Genomic DNA, 18,502 nt, shown 5'->3' on the forward strand with positions numbered 1-18,502 from the left:
TTACCCCCCCCAGCCTCTTTACCCCTCCCAGCCTCGTTACCCCCCCTCTCCCCCTCTCCTCCACCCCCTCCCCCTCTCCTCCACCCCCTGCCCCTCCACTCCACCCCCTCCCCTCCCCGGCCTCTTTACCCCCCTTCTCTGGCCTCTTTACCCGCCCCCCATTCCCCGGCCTCTTTACCCCCCTCTTGATACCACCACGAGGTTCAAGTTCAAGTGCTGATCAATAACTCAATACACCAGTTAGTAAACTTCAGATTTAAAAACATTTATTATACACAGTCAATCACTACTCATGCATAAAACTCTACTTACTAGACTATCTCTAACACTAAAAGGCCTATACTTAGCTTTGGAACTGGCCCACCAGGACAGGGGAACAAATGGCCTTTTGTTCGATTCTGAATCTGCAGGCTTCCAAGCTGGTATAGACTGGTAGCTAGGAGCGCCTAGCTCGTAGCGTGCGTTGACTGGAGACTTACTTGGTTGATGCAGCTACTAGGCAGGTCACGGTCAAGGGTTGATTCGAGCTGCTGAGAGACCCTGCCAAGAAGGACAAATTGAACTTGGGGACTCTATTTTATAGTCCCCAGGGGCTTTGCACCCTTTTGGGCGGACCCAGTACCTGGTTCCAAGTGATTGGACTGAGTTCTGATCACTTGGATCGATTTCTCCAATACTGAAGCTGTTCCCTGATTGCTGGGCGGTCCCTAAGTGTCCGTTGGCCTTCCTTTGTGTTGGCTCCTGCTGGCGCCGAGGAGTCTGGCTTGGCCTTGTTTACCTTAAAGGTTTCCAATTGTTCCTGGGGATCGCTCATTAATATGCAGATGGTGGTTAGTTTCAATGCTGTCTGGGTTCCTGCAAGTTCTGATTACAGGAAACTTTGCACCTGCTTGTTTTTCCTGCGCCTGACTGAATTTCCCTGCATTCTTAGCGGATCTCCATTTTAAGTCGGGAAGTGGCCAACCCAGGTGGCTACAATAGTCACCTACGTAATTTATATAAATGACTAGGGCAGCATGCAGGCACAGTGGTTAGCACTGCTGCCCACAGCACCGAGGTCCCAAGTTTGATCCCCGCTCTGGGTCACTGTCCGTGTGGAGTTTGCACATTCTACCCGTGTTTGTGTGGGTTTCACCCTCACAACCCAAAGATGTGCAGGTTAGGTGGATTACCACGCTAAATTGCTGCTTAATTGGAAAAATGAATTGGGTACTGTCATGTGAGAGTACCTTTTAAGAAATGGATGTTTAAGCAATGTACCTTTAAGAAAACAGTGATGTCAGAGAGTGGGTGGAGCTGAGCTCAGTTCAGCCATTTTGAAGTTTCAGTTTGAAAAAGAGCTTGGGTGTGCGTCTGTGTTTTGCAGTGAGCTGGATCTGCTGTGATCTCTGCCATGAAAGATTATCTCTGGATCATTTGGGTGATTTAAACTCATAACAGTAAAGCCTTTAACCTGATGTGTTTCTGTTTAAAGGTGTTAAATCATGGATGTTGATAGGGATCACTCAAGGATTATTTAGTGTTGTAATTTTCAGCGTTTTCTTTGAAGTAAAGGGTGTTAAGAGATCCACTGTTTATTTAAGAGGTTAAGTTGAGTTCATGGAATAAACATTTGTTTTGTGTTAAAAACCACGTGTCCATAATTGTAATATCACACCTGGAGAACAAGCCGCGTGCTTCAAAAGCAACAATCCATTAAAGGGAGAGGTTGGTTGAACTCCATGATACATTTTGGGGTTCTGAAAACGCCTTGTCCATAACAATTGGGGGCTCGTCCGGGATAAAAGTCTATCTATTGGATTGGCTTTTGTGATCTTAAAGACAGTGAAGGTTTGTTGCTTTTCCGGTGTGGTATTTTAGTTTAAGTGGGGAGAGTGTTGTGAACAATTGCTCTTTCGGAGGCTCAGATGTTTTGGGGGTTGGACGCGGTAACACGTCCTTACGGACAGAGACTAAAGACAGACTGTTAGGTTTGGCAAAAGCATTGCAGTTATCACTACCTAGCAAAATACGAAAAGATGAGGTACTTAACGTGGTATCTGCGTATTTACGTTTGCCTGTGATACATTCTGACTCATTAGATATGGCAAAGCTCCAGTTGCAGATTAAGCAATTTGAACATGAAAAAGAATTAAAGTAACTTGAACATGAAAAAGAATTAAAGCGGCTTGAATATGCAATGATAGAAAAAGAAAGAGACAGAGAGGAAAAAGAAAAGGAGAGAGAAGAAAGAAACAAAGAAAGAGATAGAGAGGAAAGGGAAAAAGAGAGAGTTTGAACTCTCCGACAGCTAAGCCAAATTTGAATCCACTCTAAAATTACCCTGTATCTCATGTGCATGTGCCATCTTTACAGGTCTCCCATAGAACATAGAAAAATACAGCACAGCACAGGCCCTTCGGCCCACGATGTTGTGCCGAACCTTTGTCCTAGATTAATCATAGATTATCATTGAATTTACAGTGCAGAAGGAGGCCATTCGGCCCATTGAGTCTGCACCGGCTCTTGGAAAGAGCACCCTACCCAAAGTCAACACCTCCACCCAACACTAAGGGCAATTTTGGACACTAAGGGCAATTTATCATGGCCAATCCACCTAACCTGCACATCTTTGGACTGTGGGAGGAAACCGGAGCACCCGGAGGAAACCCACGCAGACACTGGGAGGCGGTGCCGGTAGCACAGTGGTTAGCACTGTTGCTCCACAGGGTCAGGGACACGGGTTCGATTCCCGGCTTGGGTCATTGTCTGTGCGGAGTCTGCACGTTCTCCTGTGTCTGCGTGGGTTTCCTCCGGGTGCTCCGGTTTCCTCCCACAAGCCCCGAAAGATGTGCTTGTTCGGTGAATTGGATATTCTGAACTCTCCTTCAGTGTACCTGAACAGGTGCCGGATGTGGCAACTAGGGGATTTTCACAGTAACTTCATTGGAGTGTTAATGTTAGCCTACTTGTGACAATAATAAAGATTATTATGTGGGACCTTGTCAAAGGCATTGCTGAAATCCATGAAAACTCCATTGACTACCCTCAACTACACCTTGGTCACATGCTCAGAAAAATCAATCAAATTTGTTAGGCATGACCTCCCTCTGACGTAGCCATGGTGACTATCCCTGATCAAAACTTGCCTCTCCAAATGGAGAAAGATTCCTTCAGAATTTTATCCAATAGTCCCCCTACCACTGACGTGAGACTCACTTGTCTGTAGTTCCCTGACTTCGCTCGACAACCTTTGTTGAATAGTGGGACCACATTAGCTGTTCTCCAGTCCTCTGATTCCTCTCCTTGGCCAGAGAGGATTAAAAAATTTGGGTCAGAGCCGCTGCAATCTCCTCCCTCGCCTCCTACAGTAGCCTGGGACAATTCATCCAGACCTGGAGATTTCTCCACTTTGAAGTCTGCCAACCCTGCTAATACCTTATGTCAATTTGCTCAAGAACCTCAATGTCTCTCCCCCTGAGTTCTGTACCTCCCTCCTCATTCTCTTAGTTGAAGACCGATGTGATGTGTTTGTTCAACACCCTACCAATTTCCTCTGACTCCACCCACAGATTACCCCCTTTGTCCCTTTACCCCCTCCCCTTGGCCTCTTTAACTCCCTCCCTCGACCTCTTCATCACCTCCCCCATTCCTCTTAATCAGAACTGAAGAAAGGTAGAAATATAAGAGCTTATAAATGAGGTTTGGGGGGGGGCGGGGGGGAAGAGGAGGCAGGAAGTACAAAACACTGATGTTGATGCTTCACTGTTACACTTTAAAGGATTATATTTCCTGTTTTATGTTCATCAGCCGGAAGACAAGAAGTATTTGGTGTTGCTGGCTCATCTGTTTTACTGGATCCTGAACAAGAAGCCAATCTCAGCAAGAGTGAAATTATGTGGACATTCACTGGCAGCGATGGGAACGTTGTTCCGATTTTGGACTACGTACCAAATCAACCAATGGAGGAACCAAATCAGCACTTCAAATCTCGCTTACATTTTAATTCATCCACTGGATCTCTAATGTTAAATAATTTAAATCAAAGTGACCAGGGAGTTTATCGCATCATTGTAGATGATAAATTGAAATGGAATACATCTGTGAAACTCATTGGTAAGTCATTTTGATATTTCAACTTTGAAAGTGCTGCCACTCAAACAATCAATCAATTTCAATAGAATTCACAAGAGTGACATGTAGGTCAGAACAGGTAAGGATGGCAGATTTCCTTCCCGAATGGGTTTTTACAACAATCGACAATGGCTTCATGGTCATCATTCGACTTTTAATTCCAGATTTTATTCGATTCAAATTTCACTGTGCTGTGGAGGGATTTGAAACTGAGTCTCCAGAGCATGGATTACTAGTCCAGCGATAATACCATTACATCACCACCTCCCAATGAATTGATTGATCAAAGATCAATTTCGAAGAGAAATGGGGCAGCATATGGCGCAGTGGATAGCACTGGGACTGCAGCGCTGAGGACCCGGGTTCGAATCCTGACCCTGGGTCATTGTCAGTGTGGGGTTTGCACATTCTCCCCATGTCTCCCCATGTTTCACCTCCACAACCCCAAAGATGTACAGGTTAGGTGGATCGGCCACGCTAAATTGCCCCTTAATTGGAGACAGACAAATAATTGGCTACTCTAAATGTATTTATTTTTAAATTCCAAGCGAAACATCATCAGGACATTCAAAAAGATACGTGTGGAAAAAATATTGCAAATTGGGAGGAGGGGAAAGCTGTCAGGCATCATCTCATTAGACAATTTGCCTTCCTGCACCATTTGGAAAGCAAAAGACTAAGTTCCACAAGGTTGTTGGCAGATTAACGGCTGGAGTCAAGTCATGAAATGAAACCTCCAGGAATGCATTTAATCACAGTTGGGAACCCAATTCACAGCATCCAACAGTATGTAATCCCCTCTGCTGTGTGTGTGGGTAAATGCTTTGTTAAATTCACTAGTAATTACTCTCCCGGGATAGCACAGTGGTTAGCATTGCTGCCTCAGAGCGCCAAGGACCCGGATTCGATTCCAGCCTTGGGTGACTGTGCGGAGTTTGCACGTTCTCCTTCCGGTTTCCTCCCATAGTCCAAAGATGTGCAGGCTAGGTGGATTGGCCATGGTAAAATTGCCTCTAGGTGTCCAGGGATGTATAGGTTGGGAGGGTTTGCAGGGAGAGTGTAGGGGAATGAGAATAGTGTGGGGGAGTGGGCCCTAGGGGGAGGGTTCTCTTTCAGAGGGTTGGTGCTGACTTGATGGGCCAAATGACCTCCTCCTGCACTGTAGCGGATTCGATGGTTGAATGGCCTAGCTCTAAATTCAAGTTAATATTGTTTGATTTTGGATTCTCCCACTAGACTTAATTAAAACATTGTAATTACATTAATGAAATTCAATCTTAAGTCTGTCTCCATTATTGTGGCATGTTTATCATCCTATGGAGGAATCAGCCAGGGACTGTGATTCACCGTACGCAGTTATATTAGTGGGGTTAAGGCAGAAGAACGTTTTTCAAACCAGACAATTGGAAACTTGGGGACAGGTAATGCAGCGTAATGGTGGGCAGTGTCAGGATTGAGGTTGTGTTCCAATTTCTGAAACAAAAACAGAAAATGCTGGACGACAATCTCAGCACGTCTGACAGCATCTGTGGAGCGGGAACGGAGCTAATCTTTTGAGTCTGATGACCCTTTGTCAAAGCTAGAGAGAACTGGAAATACGATGAGGGCTGGAATTCTTTGGCCGTTGCGATGCGTTTCTATGTTCCTGCCAGCAGCGCACCCCCGCCCACAGGATTCCCGGCTTCATGGGGTGGCTTCAATGGGAAGTTCCATTGACGAGCAGCAGGAATAGAGAATCCCGCACCAGCGAATGGTACGCCGGCAAGAAACATGCGTCTGGGGGGAGCAGAAAATCCAGCACAAGATTTATACTGTTGTGGGAGGCTGGGTGGTGGGGTGGGGGCTACGTGGAGAAGTGGGCTAGCGATAGGTGCAGATTGACAAAGAGAGTCATGGACAAAATGACAATCGGAATGTAAATGATGGTGATAATGACAAAGAAGGGCACTGATAGTGACACATTAAGAGATTAGAATGTGTTAATGGCAGAACAAAGGTTAACAGTGTATCAAAGGACAACTTGGACCAGGGAATAGATGGCCCTCGTTTGTGTGGGGGGGGGGTGGTGGGTAGACAATGGTGAAGGAAAAACGGATTGATGGAAGAAATGAAAATAAATTGAAAGAACTAAAAATGGGGTGATGGTGGAAGAGAGAGTTCACAGTCTAAAGTTGTTGAACTCAGTGTTAAGTCCGGAAGGTTGTAACACTCCTAATCGGAAGATGAGATGTTCCTCCAGTTTGCGTTGGGATTCACTGGAACATTGCAGCAGGCCAATGGTGGGCATTCGAGCAGGATGGTGAATTGAAATGACAAGCTACAGGAAGGTCTGGGTCCTGTTTGCGGATGGGCCAAAGGTGTTCTGCAAAGCGGTCATCCAGTCTGTCTAGCCTCTCCAGTGTAGAGTAGACCGCATTGACAGCAGCAAATGCAATAGACCAGATTGAAGGAGGTGGATCTGAAGTGCTGCCTCACTTGAAAGGAGTGTTTAGGCTCTTGGATGGTGAGCAGGAAGAAGGTAAAGCGGCAGGTAGTGTACCTTCTGTGATTGCATGGGAAGGTGTTGTGGGAAGAGGGTCAGGTGTTGGGAGTGATGGAGGAGTGGGCCAGGGCATCCCAGAAGGGACAATCCCTTGAGAATGCTGACAGGAGGAGTGAGGGGAAGATGTGTTTGGCGTCATGCTGCAGTTGGTGGAACTGGCAGAGGACGATCCTTTGAATGCTGAGGCTGGTGGGTTGAAAAGTAAGGACAAGAATGACCCTATCCTGCTTCTGGGAGGGAGGGAAAGGGGTGAGAGCAGAGGTGTGAGAGATGGGTGGGACACTGTTGTGAGCCCTGTCAATCACAGTGGGTTGGAAACCATGATTAAGGAAGAATGAAGACATGTCAGCAGCACCGTTTTAGCAAGTGGCATCATCAGAACAGATGGCTCCGAGGTGGAGGAACTGGGAGAATGGGATGAAGTATGGGATGAAGTCTAACAGGATCTGGGGTGTGAAGAGCATTAGTCCATATACTAGACAGAAATCCCAATATCTTATTTTAATTTTATAAGACTGAGGAAAGGATACCTCGCTCCAGGAGTGATTTCACAAAGAAATAGGGATATGGTACGTTAAAGCAAACTTCATTACTAACACATTATTAAAATATAGTATTAAATAAGGTGCTTCGCTTCGCATTAGAATGCAAAACATGACACTGAACTACATAAGGGGATATTGGGGCACATGACCAAAAGCATTTTAAAGGAGCAAAGAGGATTAGGAATGGAATGGGCCAAAGGTGTTCTGCAAAGCGGTCATCCAGTCTGTCTAGCCTCTCCAGTGTAGAGTAGACCGCATTGACAGCAGCAAATGCAATAGACCAGATTGAAGGAGGTGGATCTGAAGTGCTGCCTCACTTGAAAGGAGTGTTTAGGCTCTTGGATGGTGAGCAGGAAGAAGGTAAAGCGGCAGGTAGTGTACCTTCTGTGATTGCATGGGAAGGTGTTGTGGGAAGAGGGTCAGGTGTTGGGAGTGATGGAGGAGTGGGCCAGGGCATCCCAGAAGGGACAATCCCTTGAGAATGCTGACAGGAGGAGTGAGGGGAAGATGTGTTTGGCGTCATGCTGCAGTTGGTGGAACTGGCAGAGGACGATCCTTTGAATGCTGAGGCTGGTGGGTTGAAAAGTAAGGACAAGAATGACCCTATCCTGCTTCTGGGAGGGAGGGAAAGGGGTGAGAGCAGAGGTGTGAGAGATGGGTGGGACACTGTTGTGAGCCCTGTCAATCACAGTGGGTTGGAAACCATGATTAAGGAAGAATGAAGACATGTCAGCAGCACCGTTTTAGCAAGTGGCATCATCAGAACAGATGGCTCCGAGGTGGAGGAACTGGGAGAATGGGATGAAGTATGGGATGAAGTCTAACAGGATCTGGGGTGTGAAGAGCATTAGTCCATCTAGTTGTGGGAGTCAGTGGGCTTGTACTGTATACGAGTGGACAGTCTATCCCCAGAAATGGAGACACAGCCCAAGGAAGGGAAGGGAAGTGTCAGAAATGGACCATGTGAAGGTGATAGAGGGATGGAAATTGGAAACGAAATTGATACATTTTTCCAGGTTCGGGCGGGAACGTTAAGAGGCACGGTGGGGGGAGGGGGGAGGGGTGCAAAGTTAACATTTATTACGATCCCAGACCAGACCCCAACAGTGGCTAGTATACTAGACAGAAATCCCAATATCTTATTTTAATTTTATAAGACTGAGGAAAGGATACCTCGCTCCAGGAGTGATTTCACAAAGAAATAGGGATATGGTACGTTAAAGCAAACTTCATTACTAACACATTATTAAAATATAGTATTAAATAAGGTGCTTCGCTTCGCATTAGAATGCAAAACATGACACTGAACTACATAAGGGGATATTGGGGCACATGACCAAAAGCATTTTAAAGGAGCAAAGAGGATTAGGAATGGAATTCCAGAGCTTAGGCCCTCAACAGCTGAAGGCATGGTTATCAATGGCGAAGCAATTAAAATTGGGCATTTAGTTATCATAATTATTAAAGGAGTGCAGATATCATAGTGAGTTGGAGGTGATAGAAGATAGGGAGGGGCAAAACCATGTCCAGATTTGAAAACAAGGTTTGAATTTTAAAATGGAACGATTGCTTAACTGCCACTGAAGGTCAGTGAACTCTGGACTGAGAGGTGACAAGACTCTGAAGGCACCAATTGTCCAAGACTGACAGATAAATCATTTGTTTCTGTTGGAGAAGCTTATCTTGAGAAACAGACGGATGGTGGGAAAATGGAATTAAATTGCATGTCAACCATGGTCTAATTGAATGGTAGAACAGGCTCAAAGGGCTGACTGACCTACACTCTACACCCAAGTCTCTCGTCCGACAATAATTTCTCGTTGATAGTGCCATCCTTTTGAATCTAGGCAGTACTCATTCCATGGCTTTAATATTCTTGTTGTAAAGAGCGCTCCAAACTGCCCCAGTACTTTATAGTCTAATCATTGCCTTGTACAAACTCATCTTGACATCCTTCTTCGGAGAAGTCACAGAAAGTCATAGAATTTACAGTGCAGAAGGAGGCCATTCGGCCTATCGAGTCTGCACCAGCCCGTGGAAAGAGCGCCCTACTTAAGCCTACACCTCCACCTTATTCCTGTAACCCAGTAACACCACCTAACCTTTTGGACACTAAGGGGCAATTTAGCATGGCCAATCCACCTACCCCTGCACATCTTTGGACTGTGGGAGGAAGCTGGAGACCTGGAGGAAACCCACGCAGACACAGGGAGGAAGCGCAAACCCCACACAGGCAGTGACCCAAGCTGGGAATTGAACCTGGGCCCTTGGAGATGTAAGGCTGCAGTGATAACCACTATGTCACCGTGCTCTTTCATATGTGTGACTTTATTTACATGACACAAAGTACCATTAAACATTTTTAATGACATTATCTTACGACACTTGCAATTCACACAAATTATGTATTTGTGTCAACTTCTGTGCTCGTTTTCACCATCAGTGACTTTGAACTGTGTGTAGAGTCGCAATGCTCATTTGATCTACCCAAGTGAATTATCTTGCACTGTTTCACATTAAATTGCATCTGTCTGTCCAGCGAACGTGTTCTGCCCTTGGGGAATCTTTAATGCTCTGGGTTGCTTTAATCTAGGGTCAACAGCAAATGTCAGTATTGTGCTTCCAAACCATCCATATCTACGAGTGGAGCCAGCACCAAGCAACACGCATTGGCCGAAATGCTTAGTTTCCTGTCAGTGAATCAATTTTATATCCGTGCACAATAGAATGAGTCTTCAAAAGATTGTCAGAGAATTTGAAGAGGAGAAGCAGAACAGTTGAAGGACGTAACTCCTGAGTGTGGGAGATACCTGACCAGGCGCAGTAAAGAAGGAAAATGTCCTGAAAGGTTTAAGCAACAGGATGAGAATTTTATATTTAAAGCTTTGAAGGATGGGAGTCAATGTAAGTCAGTGAGGAGGGGGGGTGGTTGTGTAACAAGGGTTTAGCAAGAGATAGTTGGAGCGTTATGAGATACGTGTGAAAGAATTATTATTAACAACGCGAACAGGTTGCAAAGCGGTAATGTTAATATTCATGCCTATTTATCTCTTCAGAAGCACTTTCTGAACCTTCGATCACCGGTAATTCTACCTGCGTGGATACCACTATTGAATTGATCTGTCGAGTGTCTTCAGGGATTGCAAGTTCCATTCTGTGGTGGAAAGATGGCAAGGTGATAGCGAACGACCAACGTTATCAGCTCATGAAAAGCAACAGCACATTGATTATTTCTAAAGCCATAAAATCAGACTGTGGGATCTATACTTGCACCATGGAGAACCCTGTTAGCAAGAAGAATGCGTTATATTCTCTTACTCTTTACGGTGAGTTTATCCAGTTAGCTATAAAAGCAGAAAGTGCTCGATAGACACAAAGTACCATTAAACTACTTTAATGACGGGGCAGCACGGTGGCGCAGTGGGTTAGCCCTGCAGCCTCACGGCGCCGAGGTCCCAGGTTTGAACCCGGTTCTGGGTCACTGTCCATGTGGAGTTTGCACATTCTCCCCGTGTTTGCGTGGGTTTCGCCCCCACAACCCAAAAAAATGTGCAGGCTAGGTGGATTGCCCATGCTAAATTGCCCCTTAATTGGAAAAATTGAATTGGGTACTCTAAATTTATATATTAAAAAAAACTATTTTAATGACATTACATTCCTACACTTGCAATTTGCAGAAAGTATGTATTTGTGTCCACTTCTGTGCTCGTTTTCACCATCAGTGACTTTGAACTGTGTGTAGAGTCCCAATGCTCATTTGTCCTACCCAAGTGAATTATCTTGCACTATTTCACATGAAATTGCATCGATTACAAAATATTAGCGTATACTAATCATTTGTTACTAGTTATCTATATCCAATCATGACTTTCGATTGAGGTTACATCATGCATAGTCTATGAGAATAATTAACCAATCGCATTAAAGGCCCGTAAACCTGTTTCTGTCCTTTAGGAGTCTTTAATGGTCTAGGGTTGCTTTAATCTAGTGTGAACAACAATATCAGTATTGTGCTTCCTAACCATCCATTTATACGAGTGGAGCCAGCACCAAACATCCGTTGGCCTAAATGTTTCCTGTCAGTGAATCAATTTTATATCCGTGCATATTAGAACAAGCCTTCAAAATATTGTTCAGAGTATGCATTTGAGGAGGAGAAGCAGAACAGATTAAGGACGTAACTCCTGAGTGTGGGAGATACCTGACCAGAAGCAGTAAAGAAGGAAAATGTCCTGAAAAGTTTAAGCAACAGGATGAGAATTTCATGTTTAAAGCTTTGAAGGATGGGAGTCAATGTAAGTCAGTGAGGATGGGGGAGGGGTGTGTAACAGGGATTTAGCAAGAGATGGGATACAAGCAGCAGAGTTACAGATGAGCATGAGGTTTCTGATGGGTGGAAGGCAGGAGATCAGCCAGGAGAACATTCGAACAGTCAAGACTGAGTGAGAGAAAGTGATCTGCTGGGCTGAAGTATGTGCAAAGCCAGACAGTGTTACAGAAAGGGAGCGAACGTCTTTTTTGTGATAGGCTTGTGGGGTCAGAAATTCACCTCCGAGTTGGAGCGTTATGAGATAAGTGTGAAAGAGTTATTAACAACGCTAACAGATTGCAAAGCGGTAATGTTAATGCTTGCCCCTATTTATCTCTTCAGAAGCACTTTCTGAACCTTCGATCACTGGTAATTCTACCTGCGTGGATACCACCATTGAATTGACCTGTCGAGTGTCTTCAGGGATTGCAAGTTCCATTCTGTGGTGGAAATATGGCGAGGTGATAGCGAATGACCAACGTTTTCAGCTCATGGAAAGCAACAGCACATTGATTATTTCCAAAGCCATAAAATCAGACTGTGGGATCTATTCTTGCACCATGGAGAACCCTGTTAGCAAGAAGAACGCGTCATATTCTCTTGCTCTTTACGGTGAGTTTAGTCAGTTAGCTATAAAACAGAAAATGCTGGATAGGCTCAGCAGGTCTGGGACGGGGGAGAGGGTGTGGGTGTGGAGGGGGAGGGGTCAGGGGGGGTTCGGTGGGGGAGGGGGCAGTTGGGGGGGGGGGGCGGAACAGATAAGGAACAGTACTGGCAGTCCGGCACATGCAGGCCATGGGGTGGGTAGCTGACGGGCCATGTCGGCCGATTTGGGTGCCAGCATGTGGCGCAGGATGGGGCATCTGCCGTCCTCTGGGCGGGGGGGGGGGAGGAGGCTGTTATGGTGTGTGGGACAGTGGTAGCTGCCAGGGGCACAGTGCTGCCCACACACCCTGAGGAGGTGCAGTTTCGCCCTGCACTGCAGGCCGGTCCGGACTGTGGCTCACGGGCAGACTGCCTCTGCCACCTCACCCGGGCATGACGAACGGCGGAGGCTGGTAGTCTCCTTCCCGAGCCGGGGTACAGTGTCATCTCCCTCCTTAATGGTGTCCAGGAGGGTCTCATGCCCGGCGTCAGTAAATCTAGCAGCCACCTTGTTGGCTGGGATGGTGTGTGTGGGGAGTGAAGTGTTTATATGCGGCTGCTGTTTGTCAGCCTCCTGAGTGTCGATAGTGAACCCGGTGAATCCTTTTTAAAAAAAATAAATGTATTTTTGAAATAAATTTAGAGTACCAAGTTCCCTTTTTTCAATTAAGGGGAAATTTAGCATGCCCAATCCACCTAACCTGCACATCATTGGGTTGTGGGGGTGAGACCCACGCAAACACGGCGAGAATGTGCAAACTCCACAAGGAGAGTGACCCGGGGCCGGGATCGAACCTGGGTCCTCAGCGCTGTAGCTGGCAGTGCTAACCACTGTGCCACCAATCCGCCCTGAGATGAGAGCAAGACCTGATAGCATTTTACGTGGTCCAGGCAGATAAAGTCAGATGACCATCATAGCTGATGAAGTCTGCATCCCGTGGACCTATAAGAGAGCAGAGAGGAGAGCCAGGCATGGGCAAGCAGCCAGGAGGAGAGATAGTATTTGTTTTATTGGGAGCTAGGGCATCGAAGGCGGAATTAAAAGTGCAGCTGGGGAAATGGAGGGGTAAAGGCGAGGCAGCTGGAATTTTGAAAATGCTAATGTAAGTAAATTTGGAACAAATCTTTTTCCATGAGCAAAGCAGGAAGTAGCTTTAGAGATGGGAAATTGGGATGTGGAAGAGAGCAATATGAGGAAGAGGGAAGAGATGGTCTCCTTCAGCGTTCCGTCTAAGCCACATAGCAACCTGAAAGTCCCTGCAGAGCACAGGGCTGGATTCTCCGGTCACCCAGCCGCGTGTTGCTTGGCAGCGGGCCGTTTGCTGGTGGCGGGATTCTCTACTCCAGACGCTGATCAATGGGATTTCCCATTTAGGCCACCACACGCTGCCGGAAACCCGGGGGGGGGGGGGGGGGGGGGGGGGGGTGGGGGGGGGGGGGGGGGAGTGGTGCGCTGCCGACGGGAACAGAGAATACCAACAGTCGCAGGATCCCGGCCTAGATGTTTCCAATGTTGACAGGATGTGATGGAGTGATGTGGAAAGACTTCCTTCTGGTGGGATATCAGAAATAAATGAATCTAATTTTAAAAGTAGACCCGAAACCATTCAGGATGAAAATCCGGAAGTACTTATACCAATTTTGTAAAAATCCCCAGTATTCTCCTCACAAAAACTGAAAGCTCCAATTGTGCAGATAAGCTACGATCTAATTGAACAGCGGAACAGGCTCAGGGACTGAATGGGCTGCTCTTGATCCTAAGTCCCTCCGAGTATGATAGTTCCTCTTTACTAGTGTCATGCTTTTAAATCGGGGTAGTGTGCACTCCATGCCTTTCCCCTTTTTGGGATGGAGCACAAGTTCAGTGTCGTCTAAATGATGCCTTGTACAAATTTATCCTGACCTCCTTCCTCTTGTTTTGCGACTTTATTTATATCACACAAAATACCATTAACCATTTCTTTTAGTGGCACTACCTTCCTACACTTACAATTTGCAGATATGATTTACTTATGCCCAGTTCTCTGTTAATTTTCGCCATCAGTGTATTTGAAGTGTGTGTAAAGTCAAACAGCTTCTTTGTCCTTCCAGGGTGAATTATCTTGTACATTTTTGCAATAAATTGAGTCTGTCTGTCCATGCTGCTAGCCGGTTTCCGCCGTCTGGTAATCTGTAATAGTCCAGCTTGCCACTTGTTCACCTCAGCCTAGTTTGGTGGTGACAGGAAATGTCAATATTGTGACCCCTATACCCAATCCCAAACCATCCATGTGGAGAGTGGAGTCCGCACCAAGCTAAATCTGTTACCCTAATCACTAGTTTCCTGTCAGCAAACAAAATTTAGGCTCGGCGCGGTGGCGCAGTGGTTAGCACTGCTGCCTCACTTCACCGAGAACCCGGGTTCGATCCCGGCCCCGGGTCACTGTCCGTGTGGAGTTTGCGCATTTGCCCCGTGTCTGCGTGGGTCTCACCCTCAAAAATATGTGCAGGGTAGGTGGATTGGCCACGCTAAATTACCCCTTAATTGGAATTTTTTTTAAAAAAGCAAACTAATTTTATACCCATGTACATTAGAAGGAGTCCAAACAATCTTGTTCGAAGCAGGATTTGAGGAGCAGAAGTCAGTGAAGAAGTGGAAAGTTTTAAGACATACCTCCAGAGCAAAGGGGAAATGTGCCTGAAAACGGTTGAGAAGGAAAGTGCCCCGAAAGGTGAAACAGCAGGATGAGAATTTTAAATTTAAGGCACTAAGGGTGGAAGCCAATGTCGGCTAGTGAGGACTGGGTGATGGCTGGCAGGAACTTGGGAATGGATGGGATACATGCAGCAAAATTACGGCTGAGTTTAGGTTTATGATGGAGGGCGGGAGAACAGCAAGTAAACATTTATTGATAATCGAGTCTGAAGGTGAGGGAACTGATGGCTGAATGTTTTAATTGGGCTGAGGTAAGAGCTGAGTTGGGCAATGGTATGGAGAAAGAGTGAAGGCAGTTTTAGGGCGACACGGTAGCACAGTGGTTAGCACTGTTGCTACACGGCACCAGGGTCACGGGTCTGATTCCTGTTTGGGTCACTGTCTGTGCGGAGTCTGCACGTTCTCCCTGTGTCTGCATGGGTTTCCTCCGGGTGCTCCGGTTTCCTCCCATAAGTCCCGAAAGACGTGCTTGTTAGGTGAATTGACATTCTGAATTCTCCCTCAGTGTACCCGAACAGGCGCCGGAGTGTAGCGACTCAGGGATTTTCACAGTAACTTCATTGCAGTGTTAATGTCAGCCTACTTGTGACAATAATGAAGATTATTATTATCGAATAGGGAGTTCAGCCCAGGTTTGAAGAATGTGATGTGTGAAGAACAGTGTTCATACTACACTGTGATATTCACATAATGTTGTCTTATTCTCAGACCTGTTTAATTATTCAGAACTATTTTTTGTATATTTGATCACTATTAATTCTATCTATGTATGATAACTCGCACGTGGAGGGCTTTGATACTAGCATTCATGAGACACAAAGTCTACTAATTTGTAATACATGAGTCTCTAATACCATGGTGGCACAATGGTGAGAACTGCTGCCTCACAGCGCCAGGGACCCGGGTTCGATTCTGGCCTCGGGTGACTGTCTGTATGGAGCTTGCACATTCCCCCTTTTCTGTATGGGTTTCCTCCAGGTGCTCCAGTTTCCTCCCACAGTCCAAAGATGTGCAGGTTAGGTGGATTGGCCATGCTAAATTACCCCTTAGTGTCCAAAGATGTGAAGTTAGGTGGGGTTATAAATTTAAAGGAATAGGGTGAGGGAGTGGGCCTAGGTAGGGTGTTCTTTTAGAGGGTCACTACAGACTCGATGGGCCGAATGGCCGGCTCCTGGACCACAGAGGTTCTATGGAACTACATTTATGAGGGTCAAAATGTCCCTATTTAATTTTGTAATCTGGTTTGGCCGATAATGTAACTTTAAAATAATATTTCTCTTTCAGGCCTGACATATATACATCACTGCACTGTGGCATTTTCCACTGCTGCATTTATTACTGCCCTTGCCACACTGCTAACTATGGTTGCAACATTTTTGGATAAAATACCGTGCTTGAATGAGGACAGCAGAATAAGTAAGTGAAAATTGTTCATCGCATAGTTTTGTGTCCAGAAGTTAAATCTTACAATTTAATATTAGAGATCCCATGAAACCTTTAAATTTGATGCCTATGTCATACTAAGTTTTGGACGTCAATTTTCAGACTGGTTAATTTGATTATGAGAATATTTTCTGCTCAAGTATTGTTGATGTCAATTTGCTTATTTTTCCAGCTTTCCAGTTCATTCAAGAGAAGATGCAACATTTCTTGGAGTTTTCCCCAGTGCTTTCGTTTATCTTTCTTTTTGTTGCATATGTGTGTTGGATACAGACTGAAGGTACTGTATGTTCACCTCCTGTTACTTTCCTCTTTGCTGGTTCTAATTTCTTTGCGTTTCTGATATACTTCACACCCAGGACTGGGGTTTACAGCACGCTAAGATCCCCAGACCCCCAGCTAAAATGTCATGGAGGGATGCTGGAGCCCACCCATAATACTGCTGAATGGGAGCACTGTAAATTGCTTTAAGACAAGACTTCAGCTCCTATTTTGGAATGAAGTCCCGCCTTCGAGAGTTACTGGACATATGGAAGGCCAGCAGCTCTGCTCCGGAGTAGGGATTATAGGCAGTCTCCAAAAAGCAGCACAGATAGGTGCTTCTGTGGACGTGAAAGAAACTCCAGGATGGTATGTAGCCTCTCTGGTGCCAGGGTCAAGAATGCCTCTAAACGAACGAAGGGGGAGGGCAAACAGCCAGAGGCCGTAGAACACATAGGTACTGACGACATAGGCAGGAAGACTGATGAGGCCCTGCAGAAGGAGTTCAGGGAGTTAGGCAGTAAGCTAAAAAGCAGGGTTGTAATCTCTGGCACCTGGCACCGGGAGTAATCCTGAGATTACAACCCTGGAGGTCCTGTTTTTTTAGCTTTGCTAACTCCCTGAACTTCTTCTGCAGGACCTCATCGCTCTTCCTGCCTGTGCCATTAGTACCTATGTGTACTACGAACTCTGGCTGTTTACTCTCCCCCTTCAGGATGTCTTGTCTTCGTTCAGAGACATCCTTGACCCTGGCACCAGGGAGGCAACATACCATCCTGAAGTCTCTTTCACATCCACAGAAGTGTCATTCTGTGCCCCTTACTATAGTGTCCCCTATAGCTATTGCTCTTCTGCACATTTCCCTCCCCGGCTGAGCAACAGTGCCAGTTATGGTGCCACTGTTCTGGCTGCTGTTGCTTTCCTCTGATGGGCTATCCCCCCAACAGTATGCAAAATGGTATACCTGTTAGAGAGGGGGACAGCCACAGAAGATTCGTGCATTGACTAGGGCAAGGCTAGTCGGTGAGATTTTGAGGGTGGACAGGAGGTATTCGGAGGCGCAGGAGGCGGAAAGAGAGGCTCCAGATGGTTTGGGCTAGTTTCTATGGGGAAGGCGGTGGGGCAGTTGCGGAGGGCCAGGGGGCAGTGGATGAGTATGGGGAGAAGGCGAGCAGGATGTTGGCCCATCAGTTGAGGAAGAAGGCAGTGGTGAGGAAGATTGGTACAGTGAGGGATGATAAGGGTAAGGTGGTGATGGACCCAGAAGGGGATGAACGAGGCATTTGAGGCCTTTTATAGGAGGCTGCATGAGTTGAAGCCCTCGACCTGGGAGGAGTGGATGCGGCAGTTCCTGGGTGGGTTGGAGTTTTCCAAGGTGGCGGAGGGGGTGGTTCAGGGCCTAGGGCCCCGATTGGGCTGAGGGAGGTGATGGATGGCAGGCATGGAAGGCCCCGGGGCCGGACGGGTTCCCAGTAGAGTTTTATAACAAGTTTGGGGCGGTGTTGGGGCCACTGCTGGTGAGGGCGGATAATAATAATCTTTTTATTGTCACAAGTAGGCTCACATTAACACTGCAATGAAGTTACTGTGAAAAGCCCAAGTCGCCACTTTCCGGCGCCTGTTCGGGTACACAGAGGGAGAATTCAGAATGTCCAAATTACCTAACAGCACATCTTTCGGGACTTGTGGGAGGAAACCGGAGCACCCGGAGGAAACCCACGCAGGAGAACGTGCAGACTCCACACAGCCCCCCCCTTCCTCTGACCCTCGGGTGACGTACTTAATCTTCTCCAGGTGGAGAAATTCTGAGAGGTCAGCGAGCCAGTCTGCAGCTGTGGGTGGTGCTGCCGATCGCCAGCCGAGCAGGATTCTCCGGCGAGCGATTAGGGAAGCGAAAGCGAGGGTGTTAGGCCCCCTTCCCCATGTGTAACACTGGCTGCTCCAATACCCCG

General features: G+C 46.6%; 1 protein-coding gene across 1 annotated transcript in view; it reads left to right on the top strand.

The window, feature by feature from the left end:
- Positions 1-18,502, top strand: part of LOC140390334 (uncharacterized) — a 141,155-nt gene that overhangs the window by 91,136 nt on the left and 31,517 nt on the right. Inside the window, exons 2-6 of the mRNA XM_072475407.1 lie at positions 3,790-4,095; positions 10,257-10,526; positions 11,852-12,121; positions 16,134-16,265; positions 16,465-16,569. Of these exons, the coding sequence (XP_072331508.1) occupies positions 3,790-4,095; positions 10,257-10,526; positions 11,852-12,121; positions 16,134-16,265; positions 16,465-16,569 (1,083 nt within the window). The remainder of the gene's footprint in view (positions 1-3,789; positions 4,096-10,256; positions 10,527-11,851; positions 12,122-16,133; positions 16,266-16,464; positions 16,570-18,502) is intronic.

Source organism: Scyliorhinus torazame, chromosome 14 (assembly GCF_047496885.1).
Source record: "Scyliorhinus torazame isolate Kashiwa2021f chromosome 14, sScyTor2.1, whole genome shotgun sequence".
NCBI lineage: Eukaryota > Metazoa > Chordata > Chondrichthyes > Carcharhiniformes > Scyliorhinidae > Scyliorhinus > Scyliorhinus torazame.